A 22,740-nucleotide genomic window follows, 5' to 3' on the forward strand; every position below is an offset into this window, starting at 1 on the left:
TTAAGAATAGTAACACAGATATTTATTTTATATAACATATAACAGAATTAACAAAAACAATTATGTAATATTAACACTATATACATGTTTAATATCATCATTAACTTACATCACGCAACGAATACCAAATAAAAACTAAGGCATATTTTGTAACAAAATCATATGCAGAACATTTTGGCAATATACAAAATGCTTAATGACATATAGACGGAGTCAATATTGAGTGCACATTACATCTACTGTATCGCTTGAAGTTGTTTTACTGAAATCATACATAATAATCTGTTTTAAGTCGTACATGAATACTAGGAACTAAGATAGCAACTTATCTTCTAGATACGCCATGTCATAGCGCAAACACAGATAAGAAATGCTAGAGAAACAGTAAACGCATGTTTCATTTTATGTAGCGTTTGCTTCACAGAATCTGCCCCAGATGTTGAGGGGAGCGTGGAGGTACATTTGCTGTCTTCAAGGGAATGTCCTTCTCTACACCTTGTACACCCCGTTGTCTGGTCGCATGTCTCACAGTTCTCGCTGCATGGGTATTGGTAACGTTCAGCACAGCCAGGGCCATGGTAACCATCGGAACATCGTGAACATTGTCCAGTGTCTCGAAGACAAGACTCACACAGTGCTGGGCAATGCTGATCACAGTCTTCTCCAAACCAGCCATCTTCACATTCCGTGCAATGACCATTGTGGTCACACGTGTTGTTTTTACAGTTTTCATGAATGCATCTCCTGTGACAATGTTTCCCATAGTAACCTGCTACACAGCCATCTACACAGGAGCCATCGCGGCTGTAACATGAGGACATGCAGGAGGCACTGCACGGTGTATGGCAATGAGAACCGTGCCATCCAGTTTCACAGCCCTCCAGGCACGCCTTGGTGTCGCGGTCACAGTTTCTATGACCCTCCCGACCTTTATAACATGTCTCAGCACACCTTTCGTTACAACGGTTTCCATGGTAACCAGGCTGACACTGTTCACATACCCCAGTCCGTCTGTCACAACCAGTAGTCCAGCAGTGTGGACATCTCTTCTCACAACCCTGTCCAAAGAAGCCCGCTTTACACCTCAGCAGACAATAGCCGTTGTCGTTGCATCTCTTCATCAGACAGTTGTCACATGTTGAATTACAGTAGCCTCCTGTCCAGCCTGTCTCACAACCAAGGATACACTGTTTTGTTTGCTTGTTACAGGTTTGACCCTTGCAGTTGGGCGGACATCGTTCACTGCAGTGTGTACCAGTCCATCCTCGTGTACATGCTTCAGAACACGCGCCTGTGTGTCGTTCACAGTAGACAGTCCCGCCTGTCATACTGTTGGCGCATTGTTGCGGACATGTTTTGGCGCAGTCTTCTCCGTAGATCCCAGGTCGACATCTAAAACACAGACCAGTGTCTCTGTCACAGCCGTCTGTGTGGCAGCTTCCATGGCATGAGGAACTGCAATTGGAGCCGTAACACCCAGGCAAACATGACTTGCACCGGAGACCACCGTTACCATGGAGACAGCCATTAGTATGGCATGGAAGTTGACCTGCATGTACGGAACATGTCACATAATGATAATGTAGCAGGTTTAAAAGCCAGTTTAGTGTATTGTCACATGGAAATCGCTCAGTGTTTAAACGTGAAGAATAATGTTATGCTCACAAGTGACCACTATTCATCACAATATTAATCTATTCGTACATATCTATCGTACATATATATCTGAGTAGGAGCATTCGGTTTACAAGACTCTGTGACTTATATCACATGATTCATACTGAACATATTTTCAAGTATATCAAGTGTCCGAAATCAATTTTCTGTTACAGAATTAGTAAATAATTTACAGTTCTGTTATTCATCTACACTGAATTCGAGTTCGATGTATGTATACATACCGTTGACGAGTGTACTAACGACTGACAGGGTGGCCACAGTCCAAAGAGCCGCGCACTCTCCTGTAGTCATGATTGTGAACCTTCTGCAAACGAACAGATGGAACTATAACATTTCAATAAAATGAAAAAAACTACACGATGTTGACTTTCAAATTTACGAAAAAAGATTGAGAACAAACGTCAATAAACGATCAATGTCTGGTACAGCTCTGGCTGCCTCCGTGGTCTAATGGGAGAGCGTCCGCCCGGAGTGCGGGAGGTCGGGGGTTCAATTCCACTTCATACCCAAGGAATTTAACAGATGGTATGTTTTGTTACCCTGCCTGGCGCTCGGCATTAAGAGGCCAAAACAAAGGACTGGTCAGCCCGGAGTCAGTATACTGTGTCTGAGTGTAGTATTCATGTTAATAACGGCATGGTATCTCAGTAGGCTATAAAATCGGCATAACTCCCGACTAATACAAGAAAACACAGCCACACACATCGCTATATAAGTGCAATAATCCTGAACGCGACGTTAAACCCCATTTCACCTCTGGTACAGCTGTAAACTGATGATTGAAAATTAAACACCACAGAAAGTGTGCTCGACACCATTCGAAATGGTATACATATTTATTTTCCACAATAAAAAAACACATTGTTTAGTTATAATTAGAAGCACACAACTTCAATTATCTCTTTTCTTTGAAGATTATACGTGTTATTATGTTTTACTTGGCTGATGTTGTATCAAAATACTTTTGACTAATTGCTAAGTTAATGAAGCCATGGTTGTGTTCAGGCTGATTGACCACAGTGAATCACGTTACGTTGGTCCGCCATTGCAGCCTGATTGCAGTACAGACATACAGTTTTCTGGTTGTTATTAATGGTCAGATGTCAATACATCAACATGACCAGTTTGCTTACATTTGGGCATACCATTTCTCTTACATAAACTTACTAATATGTATTCAATAAATCCAGAAACCTACCTTAAAGATGATCGCAGATATCACACGGCTGTATACTAGAAAGTTCGACCCATTCTGTGTGACAGTTTGATGTGCGCACGGACCTGCATCTATTCATATAACTTACGTGATGAGCTAAGTATATTGACTGTCGTAATATCTATGCATTTGTTTACATTATCACGTAGTGTATACCTGGCACATTTCCAGTTCCGCCCACCCCTCATGTATACAGCAGAATCTGTGGCTGTTCTGTGGCCACTGCTTAATCAGGCAGTCACACTATGTCCCATGTCGGATGTTTGTGTAAGATGCGACGTACCTGTACACATCTCTGTGAATCATCTGATGTTTTCTGTCCGTATACCATTATCTTTTATTGGGTCGAACTTTTGCTAAATTACCAGCTCAACAGTGATAATTGTATGTCAGTATGTATCAGAATTGTAATAAATATTTGGGTTTAACTTTAAAATAAGAGGGATATAAAAAAGAAACATTGTTCCAGAAAAGGGGAAGACATTATTTTGCACAGCGAATGTCGGAACCTTAGACGCGTCGGCCAGTTGTACTCCCCAGAGCGACAGTAGGGTGTATTACCTGTGTTACATGCACGAAGTGTTGCAACGTCACCCTCCTTGAAATGTGTCATGGAAAAACCCAGTCAGGTCCTTCGTCAGATAAACAATATCTCCCGGGAGCTGTCTCGTCAGTAACGTGCTCCTGCAAACAACAAAAAGTAGGTTATATATTTATATATATGTTTCAATCCTTGGCAACATGCCAGCTTTTATTTTTATAGGTACCCCTTTCTAAGAAACCTAGCGTAGCATGTCTTATGCATTCTGCATATCCTTGTGTGCAGTGGTTTTAATTCACATGAGAAGTGAATGAATAAACAATGTACTTATATATATGTTAAAATCTTTGGCAATATGCCCGACTTCCGTTATAAAGGTACCCCTTTCTGAGAAACAAATCATGATTAGGTCCATTTGACATCGTATGTCCAGGGTATATAAAGTTATTGGCTTATCAAAAATGCACCTGCTCCAAAATTCCTTTCTATATATAATTAATTTAACAGTATCATAAACTGATTTTATTATTTGAATCATTAAAATTAATGCGCACACATTGCACATGTAGTATTCGTTCAACTAACCGTGCATTACACAGTCGTCTAGGGCGCCGCGATTTGCTGTGCAGAGTTGCGCCCCTTGGGCACGCTAGAAACCTATGATTGTGAATCCCGGTTCGCCCCGTTTATGTTTCTAGGTTTGTCAGCACCATACCTGTGCTCGTGGGTTTCACCGAAGTGGTAAACGTCTGAGACCTGCATAACTTCGGGCTTTCCTCCCACATTAAGCTGACACGCCGTGATATAACTGTAATACTGTTAAAAGCGGCGTCAAACTCAACTCACTCACTCACTCACCCTACCGGTGTAAGGAATCCTTTTTCAAAGCATGTAGGCAAGTTGACAAGTAAACAACAGAGAGGAGTGTTGACATGAGACGAGACTGCTTATAGTTTACAACTGACGACCTACAGTTGATGTTGATAATATACTCACAATGCGGTCATTGTCAGTGATGTGAAATATACGGAAATTAAAAAGTTAATAAACATTTGCCCGAGTCGATTAAAGTTATAAAAGAGCTGACTTTAAGTTTGGAAATGATTAGTACTTTCTTGGATACTTACTAAATGTCACTGGACTGTGGTGCACCCATCTGTAGGTCTGTGTCCAAGAGATAACTGTCACTGGACTGAGGTGCACCCATCTGTAGGTCTGTGTCCAAGAGATAACTGTCACTGGACTGAGGTGCACCCATCTGTAGGTCTGTGTCCAAGAGATAACTGTCACTGGACTGTGGTGCAGCCATCTGTAGGTCTGTGTTCAAGAGATAACTGTCACTGGACTGTGGTGCACCCATCTGTAGGTCTGTGAGTCACTGTCCAAGAGATAACTGTCACTGGACTGTCGTGCAGCCATCTGTAGGTCTGTGTGCAAGATATAACTGTCAGTGGACTGAGGTGCACCCATCTGTAGGTCTGTGTTCAAGAGATAACTGTCAGTGGACTGTGGTGCACCCATCTGTAGGTCTGAGTCCAAGAGATAACTGTCACTGGACTGTGGTGCAGCCATCTGTAGGTCTGTGTTCAAGAGATAACTGTCACTGGACTGTGGTGCACCCATCTGTAGGTCTGTGAGTCACTGTCCAAGAGATAACTGTCACTGGACTGAGGTGCACCCATCTGTAGGTATGTGTCCAAGAGATAACTGTCACTGGACTGTTGTGCACCCATCTGTAGGTCTGTTTCCAAGAGATAACTGTCACTGGACTGTGGTGCACCCATCTGTAGGTCTGTGTCCAAGAGATAACTGTCACTGGACTGAGGTGCACCCATCTGTAGGTCTGTGTCCAAGAGATAACTGTCACTGGACTGTGGTGCACCCATCTGTAGGTCTGTGTTCAAGAGAAAACTGTCACTGGACTGTGGTGCAGGCATCTGTAGGTCTGTGTGCAAGATATAACTGTCAGTGGACTGTGGTGCACCCATCTGTAGGTCTGTGTTCAAGAGATAACTGTCAGTGGACTGTGGTGCACCCATCTGTAGGTCTGTGTCCAAGAGATAACTGTCACTGGACTGTGGTGCACCCATCTGTAGGTCTGTGTTCAAGAGATAACTGTCACTGGACTGAGGTGCACCCATCTGTAGGTCTGTGTTCAAGAAAAAACTGTCACTGGACTGTGGTGCACCCATCTGTAGGTCTGTGTTCAAGAGATAACTGTCACTGGACTGTGGTGCAGCCATCTGTAGGTCTGTGTTCAAGAGAAAACTGTCAGTGTGGTGCACCCATCTGTAGGTCTGCGTCCAAGAGATAACTGTCACTGGACTTCGGTGCACCCATCTGTAGGTCTGTGTCTAAGAGATAACTGTCACTGGACTGAGGTGCACCCATCTGTAGGTCTGTGTTCAAGAGATAACTGTCACTGGACTGTGGTGCACCCATCTGTAGGTCTGTGTTCAAGATATAACTGTCACTGGACTGAGGTGCACCCATCTGTAGGTCTGTGTCTAAGAGATAACTGTCACTGGACTGAGGTGCACCCATCTGTAGGTCTGTGTTCAAGAGATAACTGTCACTGGACTGAGGTGCACCCATCTGTAGGTCTGTGTTCAAGAAAAAACTGTCTCTGGACTGTGGTGCACCCATCTGTAGGTCTGTGTTCAAGAGATAACTGTCACTAGACTGAGGTGCACCCATCTGTAGGTCTGTGTTCAAGAAAAAACTGTCTCTGGACTGTGGTGCACCCATCTGTAGGTCTGTGTTCAAGAGATAATTGTCACTGGACTGAGGTGCACCCATCTGTAGGTCTGTGTTCAAGAAAAAACTGTCTCTGGACTGTGGTGCACCCATCTGTAGGTCTGTGTTCAAGAGATAACTGTCACTGGACTGAGGTGCACCCATCTGTAGGTCTGTGTTCAAGAAAAAACTGTCCCTGGACTGTGGTGCACCCATCTGTAGGTCTGTGTTCAAGAGAAAACTGTCAGTGTGGTGCACCCATCTGTAGGCCTGTGTTCAAGAGATAACTGTCACTGGACTGTTGTGCACCCATCTGTAGGTCTGTGTCCAAGTGATAACTGTCAGTGCACTGTGGTGCACCAATCTGTAGGTCTGTGTCCAAGATATAACTGTCAGCTGACTGTGGTGCACCCATCTGTAGGTCTGTGTTCAAGAGATAACTGTCACTGGACTGTGGTGCACCCATCTGTAGGTCTATGTCCAAGAGATAACTGTCAGTGGACTGTGGTGCACCCATCTGTAGGTCTGTGTTCAAGAAAAAACTGTCACTGGACTGTGGTGCACCCATCTGTAGGTCTGTGTCCAAGAGATAACTGTCACTGGACTGTGGTGCAGCCATCTGTAGGTCTGTGTTCAAGAGATAACTGTCACTGGACTGTGGTGCACCCATCTGTAGGTCTGTGAGTCACTGTCCAAGAGATAACTGTCACTGGACTGTCGTGCAGCCATCTGTAGGTCTGTGTGCAAGATATAACTGTCAGTGGACTGAGGTGCACCCATCTGTAGGTCTGTGTTCAAGAGATAACTGTCAGTGGACTGTGGTGCACCCATCTGTAGGTCTGAGTCCAAGAGATAACTGTCACTGGACTGTGGTGCAGCCATCTGTAGGTCTGTGTTCAAGAGATAACTGTCACTGGACTGTGGTGCACCCATCTGTAGGTCTGTGAGTCACTGTCCAAGAGATAACTGTCACTGGACTGAGGTGCACCCATCTGTAGGTATGTGTCCAAGAGATAACTGTCACTGGACTGTTGTGCACCCATCTGTAGGTCTGTTTCCAAGAGATAACTGTCACTGGACTGTGGTGCACCCATCTGTAGGTCTGTGTCCAAGAGATAACTGTCACTGGACTGAGGTGCACCCATCTGTAGGTCTGTGTCCAAGAGATAACTGTCACTGGACTGTGGTGCACCCATCTGTAGGTCTGTGTTCAAGAGAAAACTGTCACTGGACTGTGGTGCAGGCATCTGTAGGTCTGTGTGCAAGATATAACTGTCAGTGGACTGTGGTGCACCCATCTGTAGGTCTGTGTTCAAGAGATAACTGTCAGTGGACTGTGGTGCACCCATCTGTAGGTCTGTGTCCAAGAGATAACTGTCACTGGACTGTGGTGCACCCATCTGTAGGTCTGTGTTCAAGAGATAACTGTCACTGGACTGAGGTGCACCCATCTGTAGGTCTGTGTTCAAGAAAAAACTGTCACTGGACTGTGGTGCACCCATCTGTAGGTCTGTGTTCAAGAGATAACTGTCACTGGACTGTGGTGCAGCCATCTGTAGGTCTGTGTTCAAGAGAAAACTGTCAGTGTGGTGCACCCATCTGTAGGTCTGCGTCCAAGAGATAACTGTCACTGGACTTCGGTGCACCCATCTGTAGGTCTGTGTCTAAGAGATAACTGTCACTGGACTGAGGTGCACCCATCTGTAGGTCTGTGTTCAAGAGATAACTGTCACTGGACTGTGGTGCACCCATCTGTAGGTCTGTGTTCAAGATATAACTGTCACTGGACTGAGGTGCACCCATCTGTAGGTCTGTGTCTAAGAGATAACTGTCACTGGACTGAGGTGCACCCATCTGTAGGTCTGTGTTCAAGAGATAACTGTCACTGGACTGAGGTGCACCCATCTGTAGGTCTGTGTTCAAGAAAAAACTGTCTCTGGACTGTGGTGCACCCATCTGTAGGTCTGTGTTCAAGAGATAACTGTCACTAGACTGAGGTGCACCCATCTGTAGGTCTGTGTTCAAGAAAAAACTGTCTCTGGACTGTGGTGCACCCATCTGTAGGTCTGTGTTCAAGAGATAATTGTCACTGGACTGAGGTGCACCCATCTGTAGGTCTGTGTTCAAGAAAAAACTGTCTCTGGACTGTGGTGCACCCATCTGTAGGTCTGTGTTCAAGAGATAACTGTCACTGGACTGAGGTGCACCCATCTGTAGGTCTGTGTTCAAGAAAAAACTGTCCCTGGACTGTGGTGCACCCATCTGTAGGTCTGTGTTCAAGAGATAACTGTCACTGGACTGAGGTGCACCCATCTGTAGGTCTGTGTTCAAGAAAAAACTGTCCCTGGACTGTGGTGCACCCATCTGTAGGTCTGTGTTCAAGAAAAAACTGTCTCTGGACTGTGGTGCACCCATCTGTAGGTCTGTGTTCAAGAGATAACTGTCACTGGACTGAGGTGCACCCATCTGTAGGTCTGTGTTCAAGAAAAAACTGTCCCTGGACTGTGGTGCACCCATCTGTAGGTCTGTGTTCAAGAGAAAACTGTCAGTGTGGTGCACCCATCTGTAGGCCTGTGTTCAAGAGATAACTGTCACTGGACTGTTGTGCACCCATCTGTAGGTCTGTGTCCAAGTGATAACTGTCAGTGCACTGTGGTGCACCAATCTGTAGGTCTGTGTCCAAGATATAACTGTCAGCTGACTGTGGTGCACCCATCTGTAGGTCTGTGTTCAAGAGATAACTGTCACTGGACTGTGGTGCACCCATCTGTAGGTCTATGTCCAAGAGATAACTGTCAGTGGACTGTGGTGCACCCATCTGTAGGTCTGTGTTCAAGAGATAACTGGCACTGGACTGTGGTGCACCCATCTGTAGGTCTGTGTTCAAGAGAAAACTGTCAGTGGACTGTTGTGCACCCATCTGTAGGTCGAGCCTGGAAATTCCATCTTAGTTCGGCAAGGGTGGAAACTGGACTTTTCAGTTAACCCCCTTGCCTCTGGAAGATGGCATCTCCAAGGTTTACTAGAATCCTTTGAACATGGAGTCAAGTCCAAGATTTGTCCCAGTGCTGTACCCTAGGTGATGGACCTGCATCATCGTGGGCTTTCCAACCAAATTAAGCTCAAACAAAGCGACGGAACGGAAGTACTGTTGACAGAAGCATTACGCCCATCCCATCGTTGTTCTACCTTACAGCACGAGATGAAGGTCGTCGCCAGGCAGCTGTTGCTGACCTCAACAAGGAAGGCTTGCGGCCAAAGTTCCACCAGCTGGACCTCAACGACCAGTCAAGCGTAGAGCGACTGAAGTCATTCCTACAGACCAACTACGGGGGATTGGATGTCCTGATCAAAAATGCTGGAATAGTATACAGGGTTAAAAAATCTTTTACTGATGTGGATAGTTTTTGCTTAAATACTATTTGCGAAATGAAAAAAAAAGGTATTGTCCTATTGTGACCATAAATGATTTTAAATGCAAGGCTTTGTTACAACCCGTTTTGTAATAAAGTTGCAAAGTGTAATAATTATTACAAAACGGGTTGAGAGTCTTATTACAAAGTGAAATGCACATGGCAACCCGTTTTGTAATAAAGTTGCAAAGTGTAATAAACTTGGTGAATTATGCTGAAAGTGTTCAATTGGCACCCATAACTTGCTTACAAGTTCAATTAGGAACACAAACGGTCTTTACGTTAAGTTTGGTCGTCATCATATCTACTTTGGATGAAAAGTTGACCTAATATTGGAATCGTTTCAAAGTGTAATAATTATTACAAAACGGGTTGAGAGTTTTTTGTAATAAAGTTGCATACTAGTATATATATATATTATCTTCATATTATCTTATGTGTTATAGTAAACATATACACAGTTAAAAAAGTTAAGTACCCCTCGTTTTTTTACAAGGGAATGAATTACAAAGAGGTGCTGTGGGAAACTAAAACACGGCATAGATCCACAACAAGTTTCCATAGAAAGATCAATCAATAGTGTATTTGGTATACAAGTGATGTGAAGTAACAATAATAATATATGACAATTTCTTTTGCAAAACTGTGACATGTACTAGTATCGTATTAAAAACACAATAACCTTTTGTGATATAGGTAGTTATTGTGAATTTAACAATACTTACTACGGAGTATTGAGTGTCACTATTGTTTCTAAAAAGTTTTCTGTTAGATTAAAGCCTGCCAACCACGTCAAGGTCGCAAACCATCTGTCAAGTTTTGTTGTTTTTGTTGTTGTTGTTGTTTTTTTGTTTTGTTTTTTTTTCTTTGTTGTTGTTGTTGTTGTTGGTTTTTTTGTTGGGGGGGGGGGGGGATGTTGTTGTTGTTTCATTTTTTATCATTATCTTTAAATATTTTACTTTGGTATTTTTTTAATTATCATTTTTGGTTTCAAACACGAGGATGCTGTTTCAGGACTTATCTACCTCCACGACAGTTTAACAACGTCGTACGATCCATACCCAACTTCCGTCAGAGTTAACCATGCCCTTGACCATCTGCCTCCTACATCCAATCTGGCGTCCATAAATACGGGCTAGTCTCGCCACGCTGACTAGATTTGGTATGCTAATAGCTTGGCGCATCTTCCCGAGGCAAGAGAGTTAACTGACTTTGAAAGTCCAGTTTCCGCCCTTGCCAAACTAGGCTGGAATTCCTGGGCTCGATCGTAGCGTCACCAGTGGCTATTACGTGTTATGTCTTTTCTGTGCCTCCCCTTTTGACCAATCAGATTCAACCTCTCGTATCACTTGCATTTGTTTCAAACAAAACGGTGGCGCCCAGTCAAGACGATCTGATCGATAATCAAGATCTATATTGTGATAAAACGAGTCTTACATCGCGAAGTGCATCAAATCACGTGAGCACCTTGATTAAAAACATCAAAAGATTTAGAAAATATCTGTTTACAAGGAGTTAGCGGTGCACATGTTTTGCAAATCCTGCAGTCGACCAAAATCTGCATGACACTCTACGAACCGGATTTCGATTTCGATGCGTGATTTTGATTGGACTATCCTTATACTCGTTAGTCCAGCCAAAATCTAACTCCATAATACTGGCCTAGTTCGGCAAGGGTGGAAACTGGACTTTCATAGTCAGTTAACTTACTTGCCTCGGGAAGATGAGCTTGGCGTGGCTGGAGGTAAATCTGAGGATATCCCACGCTCCTCACAATTTCAGCAAAGGCCGGGCTCACCATTTGTAAAGCATAGCGCATTAAAGGCGATAACCTGACTGCATGGATTACTATTCTTTCGAGAGCTAGATAGGGTAAAGCCGGAACTTGAACTCTATCCTCCTCACTATAGACCTCACAATTTCTGCTACTTCCCTCATCATTACCCTCGTCGTTGCTTTATACAACATCCACAACATTGATGCCATTATCTCTATCTCGGACCTCAACTTGCCCCAACACCTTTTCTTCAGGATCATCACAACTTTCTTCACATTTGCAAGTCTCGTCTACATCTTCTTTGTCATTCAATGCATCATCGTCTCCATCATCTGTATCAAATTACGCATCTCCAACTTTATTACCCACGTGGTGAAGATACAGGTGGTAAGATACTAAATCCGTACGTCACACGTGTGTCGTACAAGGTTGACCTTGTTTTATTCGTTTTGATTGGATAACCGTGACCTCTGTCACACCGGGACTACTTTTTTCATTCATAAAAAATCGCGAGACGTCATTCATTTTGCGATTACAAGGCAGAACTGAAGAAATTCATGAGAACGAGAGATATTTACAAACACTTTATTAAACCAAACAAGATAGTCACACGCATCAAAATCGGTTTGCATCCTATATAAGTTATGCATAGAGCTTCTACAGACATATAATTATCGAGCTAGATCTATAAATCGATTTACAATGTACGACTGCCGTGACGCACCCGACCACTTTCGCAACTTTCAATTTGATTTAACGTAAAAGGATAAGCGTGGTGAAATATATATATATATATATATATATATACACAACGTTTCGGAGTATATGCGTACTCCTTCGTTGAATTAAGATGAAGGAGAAAGCATGTGTTCATCGTAATAAGGAAGTTGACATCCATAAATTCTCTTCCTTATTGTATTTATTGTCGGGTTTTGTTGTTTAACGCCGCACTCAGCAATATTCGAGCGATATGGTGGCGGTCTGTAAATAATCAAGTCTGGACCAGATAATCCAGTGCTTGACATCATGAGCATCGATCCACGCAATTGGGATACAGTAAAGAACTTGGATGAGATAATTACGCTGCCACCTCCAGATGGAACAGCCGTGAAGTCGTCTAGTTGACGACACACACGTACATAAACAACCATCTGCTCTGAAGAGCTGGAACCTGCTCTAATCAGAAAACGTGATTCTCTCAGACTGCCAGTTTCGGTTCTGCCATCTTTGCGCGTCCACTTGAGTCTTTCACGTCTATGGTGACGCGTGAAAATTAACCCCGGGAAAATTTCTATTGGCCCAGATACTATGGTGGTGCAGCCGTCTGGATACAGTCAAGCTTACATGTCCAAGGGCACAGTCATTTGGGGCACGGATAGTCAAGCCGTCCAAGGCGGTTAAATTGTTGCGATGTGTCCCAAATGCAGGCCAGGATCCTTTGATAGTGATTTCGAAACCCATGCTAGCCTGATTGTAATCATTGGTTCATAAGCACCATACCCTTGGTGGTGGTTTTTACTACAGTGTTAAACATCAACCGCCCGTGACACACTTAAATAGTGGAATAGATTATCGGATTATGACTGCAGAACCATGTCTGTATATAATTGACCAGAACTCATAATTTGTAAGAATAAGTATTACTAATATAACAGCTCTGGTCGTAGCTTATAGTCTGTTGCTGTACATGTAGTATCCAGAGTTGTCACCTATGACACTGGATGCTGGGCTCCCCTTCTCAGTGCACGCACTAGTCTTGTCCATAGCGTGGCCCCTGCTACCAGGAGCCTCAGGAGTGATGAGGTCCGATTTGCCTGGTTAGCAAGTCCCCAGCTGTGGGGGCGAACACTTTAATCTGATTAGACAATGATCCCAATGCGCCAGCAATGCTGCTTTGTAGGAATCATCACTTCGGCAAGAAAGCGTTAGTCCTGCACCATGATTGTGGAATGTCGGCGTTTTATGGTATAAAATATTTCATATAATATCTCGTTAGTCTTCAAACGCTTCTACACATGTGCATGGACTTCATGAACAATAGAATAAAACTTCATCGTGCCTATGTAGACATGTTTGCAGTACTCTGGAAAACACAGTTGGAAATGATGTATTTCGAACTTTGGAGTCCGAGCGTGTAGACCACCATATCCAGGATAATGATAGCAACAGGGTAACAACCATGCACCAGCCAATCCCCTCAGTCCACGATGGGAACGTGTAGTCTCCGTAGTAGGCCGGGGAGCACTAAGTGGCTGACACTTTTGGAGGAACTGAAACAAACAAATACTGATGGAAACGAATAAAGAAACACTGTAGGAATCGAGCCACTCCATCATGTCGCTTAAGATACTGTGTTTGTGCCAAAACTGTGCATCCGCTTACAATGTGTTGGACGGTCTCATTAAATTCATTGCATAATCTACATTTCATATTTACATTTTGATGCAAAGTCGCACATTGACGGTTTTGAGTGGGAAGGGATTGGTCCTTAGCAGCAAACAAAAAGCCTTCTGTTTCACTTTTCAGGCCAGCCGACTGCATCCAAGCGAAGGATTCTGGAGGGTTGCTGTCTCAACACACTGCACATAAATTCGTTTAGATAGTTTCTCTTTTGCCAGATAGTCTGGGCTAAATTTAATATTTAATACTTCGCTTGGTTGACACACATGTCTGTACTTTCCAGCAGTACGGAACCATCAACAAAACCATCATTGGCATCGAGATGATGTCCCGCATCCTTGGCTCCTTTAATGAAACTGCGGAATGTCTTGTTTTCATCATGAGTCTTGACATGCTTCACAAGATGATCATCAGACAAATAATTGTGTGCACAATACAATTCTATCTTGAAGAGCCTCCACGTTAATCAATCGACGCGCTCCAATTATAACTGGTAAATATATGCGATTGGGGAAGAGCGAGGGTGGTTGGATCTGTTGTCTGACATGTTTCTCGTGTGAGGGTGTCAATACCCAAAATTTCTTGTTTCGTCTAATCAGCAAGACCAATAGAATATGAAAGAACGGGTACAGCATAAGTGTTTGTGGCTTTGACTTTATTGCGAGCGTTCAGCTCTGAAATTCATATATTATTATTATGTGCAGATTAAGATATAAAATGCAGCAAGGAGGGTTTGGGTGATCCTGGCACAATTAGGCTGGTTAGGCTCATCATCAGCTCAGAGCCCTTGTTCCAAGACACAAAGTGTAAACATGGCTATAGGCGCATGTTGGAAAACCTTATTGCTTCCTCTTCATCACATTAACGCTAAAACAAAATAATTTTTATAAATATACATTAACTAAAAATTCAAACGACCATTATTGTCGGAGGCAAGGGTGCTATGTTTCTGCAATCAACTCACTGCTGACAGTTGCTCATAACTTGTAACTTTACATGGTCCACACACTGCCAAATCCAGCTCCCAATGACTAAAATGTCTGAGTGGCGGCATCTCCCCATACCTGAATACAATGAGCGAGTGGTGGCAATATATCAATTGATTATTCTCTTCCTAAGGTATATATTTTATATATAAAAGTAATTGCTTCTCTTATTACAAAAAAGCTCTGTTCTTCGATATTTAGCTGTTAGATTATCTACCTTGTGAAAAGGGAGCACCCGAAAAATAATTTCTCTGTTTAATCTCTGCCAAATCGTTAAGGGGAAGGCAGATAGACGGCGTTTAGACGATGTTTTCGCGAAGCCCGGTCATCACTGATTTTCAAGTTATTTTCTCCATTATTTTGCCTTTTACGCCCAATTTTTTTTGTTAAGGCAGATAATGAAGAACGATTTTTTGCTGGCGTTGACATTTTATGTTACCTTGGCCTCTGTCAACCTAGTGACCTGTTGGGTCATGCAAAATGCGATGCTCTTGCCCTGGCAGCGTCAGGCCCCGGATCAGCAGCACCACAGGAATGACGTAGGGGAAGGTAGCGGTGAAATACACGACCTGGGATGGGAACACGAGTAACATAAATACTCGTTATTAATCATACATGTATGAGATAGATTGTATAAGAAAATAAACTATAGTTTTATTTTGAAATTATGACGAAAGTCTGGAAGGTAGGTGTCTTAGTAACATCTTTCTTTCATCTAGTGACTAAACAAAGTCGTGTGTTAATTAACTGAAAAACGAATCAGATGTATTGAATATTCAGATTGCCTACTTTCTATAGTTGGACATTACGCCGGTATGTAAACACACGTGGAGGAATATACATCTCACAAATGTGGACTTCAAACCGCTTTGTTGCAGATTATTGATTCACGAAGTCGTACCTTTTGACGAGCAATAGTAGCCGAATTAACATGGCCTCCAGATATTGGGTAACAAATACTTAATGTACCTTGCCTGATGTCTTGATTCCCTTCTTCAGACAGAAGATGACGTGGAGCCAGGAAAGGGTTACATGGTTTTCTTGGGACTGAACCCTCCGAAATCTTCAAAACCATCAGATTCATGGAGACAAAGTACATAACGTAAAAATTTACAAATATAACTGTTATAATAAATATGAGTTTATGAAGGTACGAAAGTAAAACCAAGTGTGCACATTGTGTATACAGCTAAAGTTTATACCTCCTTCGTAAACGCAAAAAACAAGGCATTTCGTATAAATAAATACGTCATCAATAATAACATTTAATAATTAACGCAAAACGAGACGAAATCAGTGTCATCGTTCAGCGCAAAAATGTAACACAAGCCCTGCCCACTCTGTTATCAGCCAATCAGAAAACAGTAGTCCCCTAATGGACGCGATCTTATCTCTTTATGTTTAAAGAATCAGAAACCAAAATTTGCTTGGTTACTATCCATGGATTCACCTTCAATTGCTTCCCTCAAAAGCAGAATCTGAAACTGACTTCCAGTACTCTTACATGGCTGTAGTGAACTTGATCAGGCAGCTCTTTGTGATGTCGTCCTGGATCAGGAGTCGGTATTCCAAGGATTGCCACACGACCCCCAGGGTACCGTGTCGTCAAGATTGACGTAGCTGACAAACATGTAGTAGATGGTGTGCATGACGACGACATTGTAGTAGATGGACACACATTGCACTGGTGATAACCATAGCCAAGCCGATACCTGCAACATATAAGAAGACAGATGTTACTCTCATCATTATCCATGCAATATCTTCTGCCATCTACATTTTGTAAGTAACAAAGATCATGTCGCAATATGACTCAGTAAAAAATGGATCGTACATAAGAAATGAACGAATTGCTTATCCCAGATACAACTTCGGAGATTATATAAAACATATACAGGCCACGATGGAGAACTGAGATAATTTGTGTATGTGCAGTGTGTGTTAAATGTATATTCAATGTAGGTGCAATGCGTCTGAGCTTTCTTTCAATATGAGTAATGCAAATATCCACAACCTAGACCCGAGGAGAAAGATCTGTATATATGATCCTGTCTAGAGAAATAACATATGATTATTTCTTAATGCTTTTTACTTTGTTACAACTATTGCTCATACAACATAAGCATTGACTGCTTTATGTCCCCAACGAAACTATTACCCTGGAATGCCGGTGTCCCGGTACAAACTCTTCCTCGTACAAATTCTCCCCCCGGAGATTTTATATTTTATACCGGTACAGAATCTGTTCTGAAATAAAATCTCCCCCGGGCGGATATATTCCCCATCCCCCCCCCCCCCCCCCCCCCCCTCAGTATAAAGTCTCCCCCCTGATTATTGGTTTGTTGCTTAACTTCTACACTGTGATCGTCCCTTCTGAGGCGAACTCATCGAGGGCCATCTCCGTGAAGAGTATTGGTAGGCCGATCACCACCACCAAGATCAAATAGAGAATGAGGAATGTGGCTGCAAGAATAGAGTAAGCTGTATTTTGACACTGGGGCAATTGGTATGTAATATACTGTATCCCTGGACAGACAAGTAGATGTCATAACTGTATATACATCTTTCACAACTGATTATATTCGAATATTGTTTAAAGTGAATTGAGTCAGGTATCAGATGTACTAAGGTGAAGGGTGAATAATCAATAATAAGTGGATGCTCAAAACAATCCTGACTCGGTACATGATTACAAAGACCCACCTTCTCCATTCCGCTAACAGAGATACGGAAAACTCCAGACCGTCCCAAACTGGCAGCATGGCCCAAACAGAACAGCAGGAACTGGACCTTGCAATTGTTTCCCCAGGAACCTCTCGCATGAACCCGAAGTGCTGAGTAGATCTACTGTATGTATTATTGTTAGTAACGTTGCTGACTGCCACAGGTACAGATGCTAACTGAAGTGTAAGGATATATTTTGTCAGAGATCCATTATGTAGCTTCTTACTACAAACATAGGTTAAGACCAAACATGTCCGGGAATCCCAACAGAGGTGTTCCCTATGACATCATCACATGATGATGTGTTACCCTCACAGCAGGATGTACGAAATGTGGTTAATTAACTTATGAAGTATAGAGCATCCAGAATAAAATGTGTCTGTCCCGACAATTGATGTTATTTGATTTGTAAACATCCAGAAAGCTTTCTCGGTTGTCGCAATCACAATAAGATATACATGTAAACTGCCGGGCGAAAAGAAGTTTACACCCTTGTTTGTTTGATGGTGGCTAAAAATGAAACAAATAAGAAATAGTTATTCGCTGGTGACGTACTTGATGAGGATAATATAGGCGATATTAATTCATCATATCAATGAGTACCTCAGAACCGGCGACTGTTTTCAGCCTGATAATGCTTGTCACTTTTTTATATCAAATCCAAATCAAACCAATTGCTAAGTGTATACTTGCTTTTGCCCGGCAGTGTATATGAAAACGGTTTTCACTGACAAAATGACAGGAATAGTTCACATATCCCCTTTCTCTACTTTCATTTGTTCAAACAAAATATATTGAAATACTATAAATAATATTACACGTTTTTACCATGGTATATAGTTTAAGTTTTATGCAATATCATTACCATTCATTGTTATTGTTTTATAGTTGATATTCTATATGGAACTTTTGCTTTCTTTCATATTGAGTGTTTTGAATTTTGTAATATACACTTCAAGGTACATGTTGTGTCGAGTATCACTGATAAATGCCCATGTAATTAAATACCCTGTTAGGATTGCGGGTACGAATGAGGTCCTTACTGTCATTTCTTTCTGACTAATAAGGATCACGCTGTTACAATGTGTCATCTTGGTATTTGTGTAACTCTTATACCACTGTCGACGTTACCAATGAAATGCAACCACCGCTGATACCACTGAGACACCAGTGAATCATGGGAGTCGACCACCCCCACCCCGTCATGACTTATAGACACAAACGGCAAAGATCCCCAACGCTAAAAACATTCGTATCATTGAAATACTGGTGAATGACCTTGTCTGATCGTAAAGCGCCACGCACATACATGTACACTCTTTAGAGTCTTGACTAATATTCAAATTTGACACACACTTCCAAAAGGGGGCCGATCGTTATTCATAATATTCATATACTTCCTGATTGATTTGAATTCTCTCGTCTTTCTGTGTACAACGTAAGGGCTTTCAGCGTCCATTCACTATTTGCCAACACAATCCAGTGTAAAACTGTCTGTGATGAATTGTAACGCTTTATGTTGTGAACCCCCCTTGTGTATCCGGGTATTTATTTGCTGATTCTGTGCCGCACAGTTGGGTTTTCTTTATCATGCCGCTAACTCTTTGAAACATTTGATTTCACTGCCATGTCCGGTGAATACGTCATATACCGAACCTTGACCGAGATCTGACTCGGAAAATGTTGTGCTTTCTCAAGTGGTTTAATGATAAAAATAAAAGCGACAAAACCTTTTCCATAATCATCGGAAACCTTTGCTAGGAGTCCATTTTACCATTCAGACTATATCCTAAGCATGTGTTAATGAATCACTGTCAAATACTGATAATACCATGTGTGCACGAAAAGGGTTTTTGGTACCGTTATAACTGGTACCATTACAGCTATTGCATGGTGCCTTTTTACTAGTATCATTACAGCTATATCAAGGTACTCTGTAACCAGCAATATTACAGTTATTACAATATGCCTTATAACTAGTAACATAACAGCTAAATCACGGTGCTCTGTAATCAGTACCATTAAATATAGCATCTTTCTCTATCAAAATCGAATGTGTGTTCTCAGAACAATAACAAATGCGTCACGTTGTGTTACCACATATCAATGCAATCTATTTTCACATATTTCTAAATTTTAAAGTTATGTAAATTAAAAAGTTTTGTTAGATGTTGAGCAGATTCTTTGATACAATATAAAGTTCAAGTGAGAAATGGTCAGCGACTTACCTCTTGTCAAGTTTTATTTCGTCCTATCATAGAGGATCTCCACAATGCCCTGGGCGGGGTTGCCTATACACACCGTGACGTGCAGTGACAGCAGGTGAAATACAGTATTGCGAAACCAGTGAAACGTATTGATTTGAATCACAAACCATTTTGAATACATTTCCATACATGTCTTTACCCAACAGAGACATTACCCAAGTAGAAACATATAACCATAGATGTCTAATATTATAGTACATCTTCAATATCAGTTTAAAACATATTCTATATCAAATCGATTGTATTGAAATATATATACGTAATTGCATGCACTAAGTTATGCACATGCAACGGAGCTGCACATACCCATACACATACAAACACGTATACGCACGTACGATGCTACAGTACACATCACATACTAACCTTGGGAGTACGCAGTGCCGTATGCAGTATTGAGCCGATCCTCAAATATCCGACAGATTAAACTCAACCACTTGCTGAGTAAACAGCTCCACTTTTTGACTCCTTGACAGTGACTAAAGCAACAAATCCACCACTGAGTTTGAACTGTGTAGTAGTTTTATAATCAAGACAAAGTCCGGGACAGGTCAGACTGCAGCACTCACCTAACAGTAGCAACACTTCTAAATCCGCTCAACGATACACAAACCTTCAAAGCATTAAGCATCTTCCTTATAAAAACTGAACTACTAAAATTGCAAAAAATAAACCACCAATAATAAAAAACTAATAAAACACAAATCCCAAAACCACATAGCCACACCATCCCTTAGTCCCGCCACCAATTGCAAGTTTCCAAATTCCAAATTTCTCAAAATTGAAAATAATCAACTCTAACACTGCAAACACGAAAACGTCGTTTTTTTCCGTATATGGTCATTGGACGGAAAAACGACGTTATTTGGACGTTTTCAAACCATCGTTTTTCCGTCCAAATAACGTCGTTATTTGACATCGGAATTTACTGGGAGAGAACGATAGCGTTAAGCTCCTCCCTTTCTTGATTGACATTGTCAATCAAGCAACAGCGTCTACCGGTATTTCTACTTCTCGGTTTTCATTGGTCAGTCCCCGCGTGTTAGATTACAGGCCCGCGTTTGACGCAGCACTCGAAGCGCTTAGCGGAAGTATTGAAATCAATCGTTCTGCGCATGCGGATTACTTAATGCCTTGACCAAATTTTCCGTTCTGTGCATGCGGGATTTCGCGTATTGTTTCCTAGATTTAATGTCACCACTATTTGACAATGGTTCATAAACACAGTCACGTGAAGGTTCGGAATCGTGACGAGTAACTCCATTTAAATTGAAGAGTATCCCCAGTGATATGGGAGATTCCAAGATGAAACTATTCTGTGGCTATCTAGGCTGCCACCCAAACCGATCTAAACGGGACCCGATAGCTTATTGTATGCTAGATAGTCATATGGAAGTGGACAAGAACTATACATTGTATTCCGGCCGATTGTTCTTGCATTTACTTATAAGTCAGGAAAATGGACTTAAAAGGGGAGTTGTTGAATGTAATTATTTTAATTATTAAATGTTGCCTATACACTAATCTGGACGAACTTCTCATTGTTCTGTTTATGTCATCCTATATACTATTAGTATGTTACCGTTCTAAAGTCAACCTCTCACATAACATTATATTGTTCATAGTATCAAAGTTTAATCAACAATATCAAGAGCAGCGATTTAAACCACTGAAACACCCAAGGCTGTTATCAAGCGCTAGTGCAGACGTGATGCATCGTAAAAACTGTATCGTGATGTCTTCAGAAATACATTATTATACTACGAGATAGTACGGCTAACGCTGACTCACCGGTGGAACAAAGACAATATCGCTAATACAGATATAACGTATTTGAATGTTAATACTAAAGACAAACAGTCATTATTTTTGCAGTGACGATATAACACGTATACACGTTTATTGTTAACTTTCATTAGTTTTGCTCTTCATTTTAATAACTTTGTTTTCACATATATATGTAGCAATACCCGACAAGCATGTCATACATAATTATGGGGCAGTTTTCAATCTTGTACTGACTTACTCTGGTGTTAATGAGCGAAGTTTATTGGCTTGTGTGTAAAACCCCGTTTTTCTGGTAATCCTATTATTACTTAGTTTATTTCTATTTAATGACACCCTGTACTCTGGATCATGGCTCCGTGACTATCCATAACAATTAAGATGAACATTCAGTTCAAGTAAATGAATGAGTTTGTTTTGACGCTACAGTCAGTCAAAAAACCAATGCTGTGAGGTTTGATAACACACTTCTACCAGGTCGAACATCGTGGATCTTCATTTTCTGCCTAAAGAGAATCATAGTTCATATGCTAATACCCTCCCACTCAAGATGACCTTACTTGTTGCTAAATCTATCATCTATCCCCCCAATCTCACCCCCCACGCCACCCCCACCCCCCGCCCACACCCCCCACCCGCACGCACGCACGCACGCACGCAAACACGCACACACGCATACACGCACACGCACACGCACACGCACACGCACACACACACACACACACAAACAACCGACCTAAATAACCTGGACAGGAAATACTGCTGATAGCCTTTGGTCAACTCAGCCGCGCCACCGCAGAATGTTCGTCCAACTCTGCAGGGGGCGTTCTCAGTGGCTTCAAACGCGCTGAAATGTTTTCGCCTTACATCCAAGATGCCGGACAAGTGAAATCGTATGAAATTTGGCTATTTTAGGTCCTATCTCTTTTTTGATTACCCAATACAGTCAATTCATAGTTAAACGGTTGTGAAGAAGCTTACAACTTTATAAGACTTATTCATCTCATTCCTAAAAAGCTACTCGCGCTCACATAAAGTTGTAGTTATTATGTCACCGTTTTATTTCTGTAAAAAATATATTACATGTTCAACAATAACAATTAAGATGAACATTCAATTTCCGATATAAGTAAATGAATAAGTGTGTTTTACGCCACAATCAGTCAAAGACCAACGTTGTCCGGTCTGATGACACACAATCTACCAGGTAGCACA

At 41.9% G+C, this 22,740-nt stretch overlaps 1 protein-coding gene and 1 long non-coding RNA gene across 3 annotated transcripts; both read right to left on the reverse strand.

The window, feature by feature from the left end:
- LOC124141882 (multiple epidermal growth factor-like domains protein 11) lies at positions 1–3,608 on the reverse strand. Of its 2 annotated transcripts, none has more exons than XM_046510059.2 (3): positions 3,458–3,608; positions 1,902–1,984; positions 1–1,549 (listed from the first exon to the last, which is right to left on the reverse strand). In XM_046510059.2, the coding sequence occupies exons 2-3, from the start codon at positions 1,969–1,971 to the stop codon at positions 333–335; spliced, it is 1,287 nt and encodes a 428-aa protein (XP_046366015.2). In that variant the 5' UTR covers positions 1,972–1,984; positions 3,458–3,608; the 3' UTR covers positions 1–332. The 2 variants fall into 2 exon arrangements, with proteins under 2 accessions (XP_046366015.2, XP_046366014.2); XM_046510058.2 differs by lacking the exon at positions 3,458–3,608 and adding an exon at positions 2,879–2,985.
- An 8,716-nt stretch (positions 3,609–12,324) lies between these two features.
- LOC124141911 lies at positions 12,325–16,649 on the reverse strand. Its single transcript, XR_007219078.1, has 5 exons — positions 16,200–16,649; positions 15,719–15,812; positions 15,189–15,318; positions 14,728–14,827; positions 12,325–13,633 (listed from the first exon to the last, which is right to left on the reverse strand). It is a non-coding gene; the product is annotated as an uncharacterized LOC124141911 (long non-coding RNA).
- Between the last annotated feature and the right edge of the window lie 6,091 nt (positions 16,650–22,740).

This window comes from Haliotis rufescens, unplaced genomic scaffold (assembly GCF_023055435.1).
Source record: "Haliotis rufescens isolate VD_foot unplaced genomic scaffold, xgHalRufe1.0.p SCAF_7, whole genome shotgun sequence".
Taxonomy (NCBI): domain Eukaryota; kingdom Metazoa; phylum Mollusca; class Gastropoda; order Lepetellida; family Haliotidae; genus Haliotis; species Haliotis rufescens.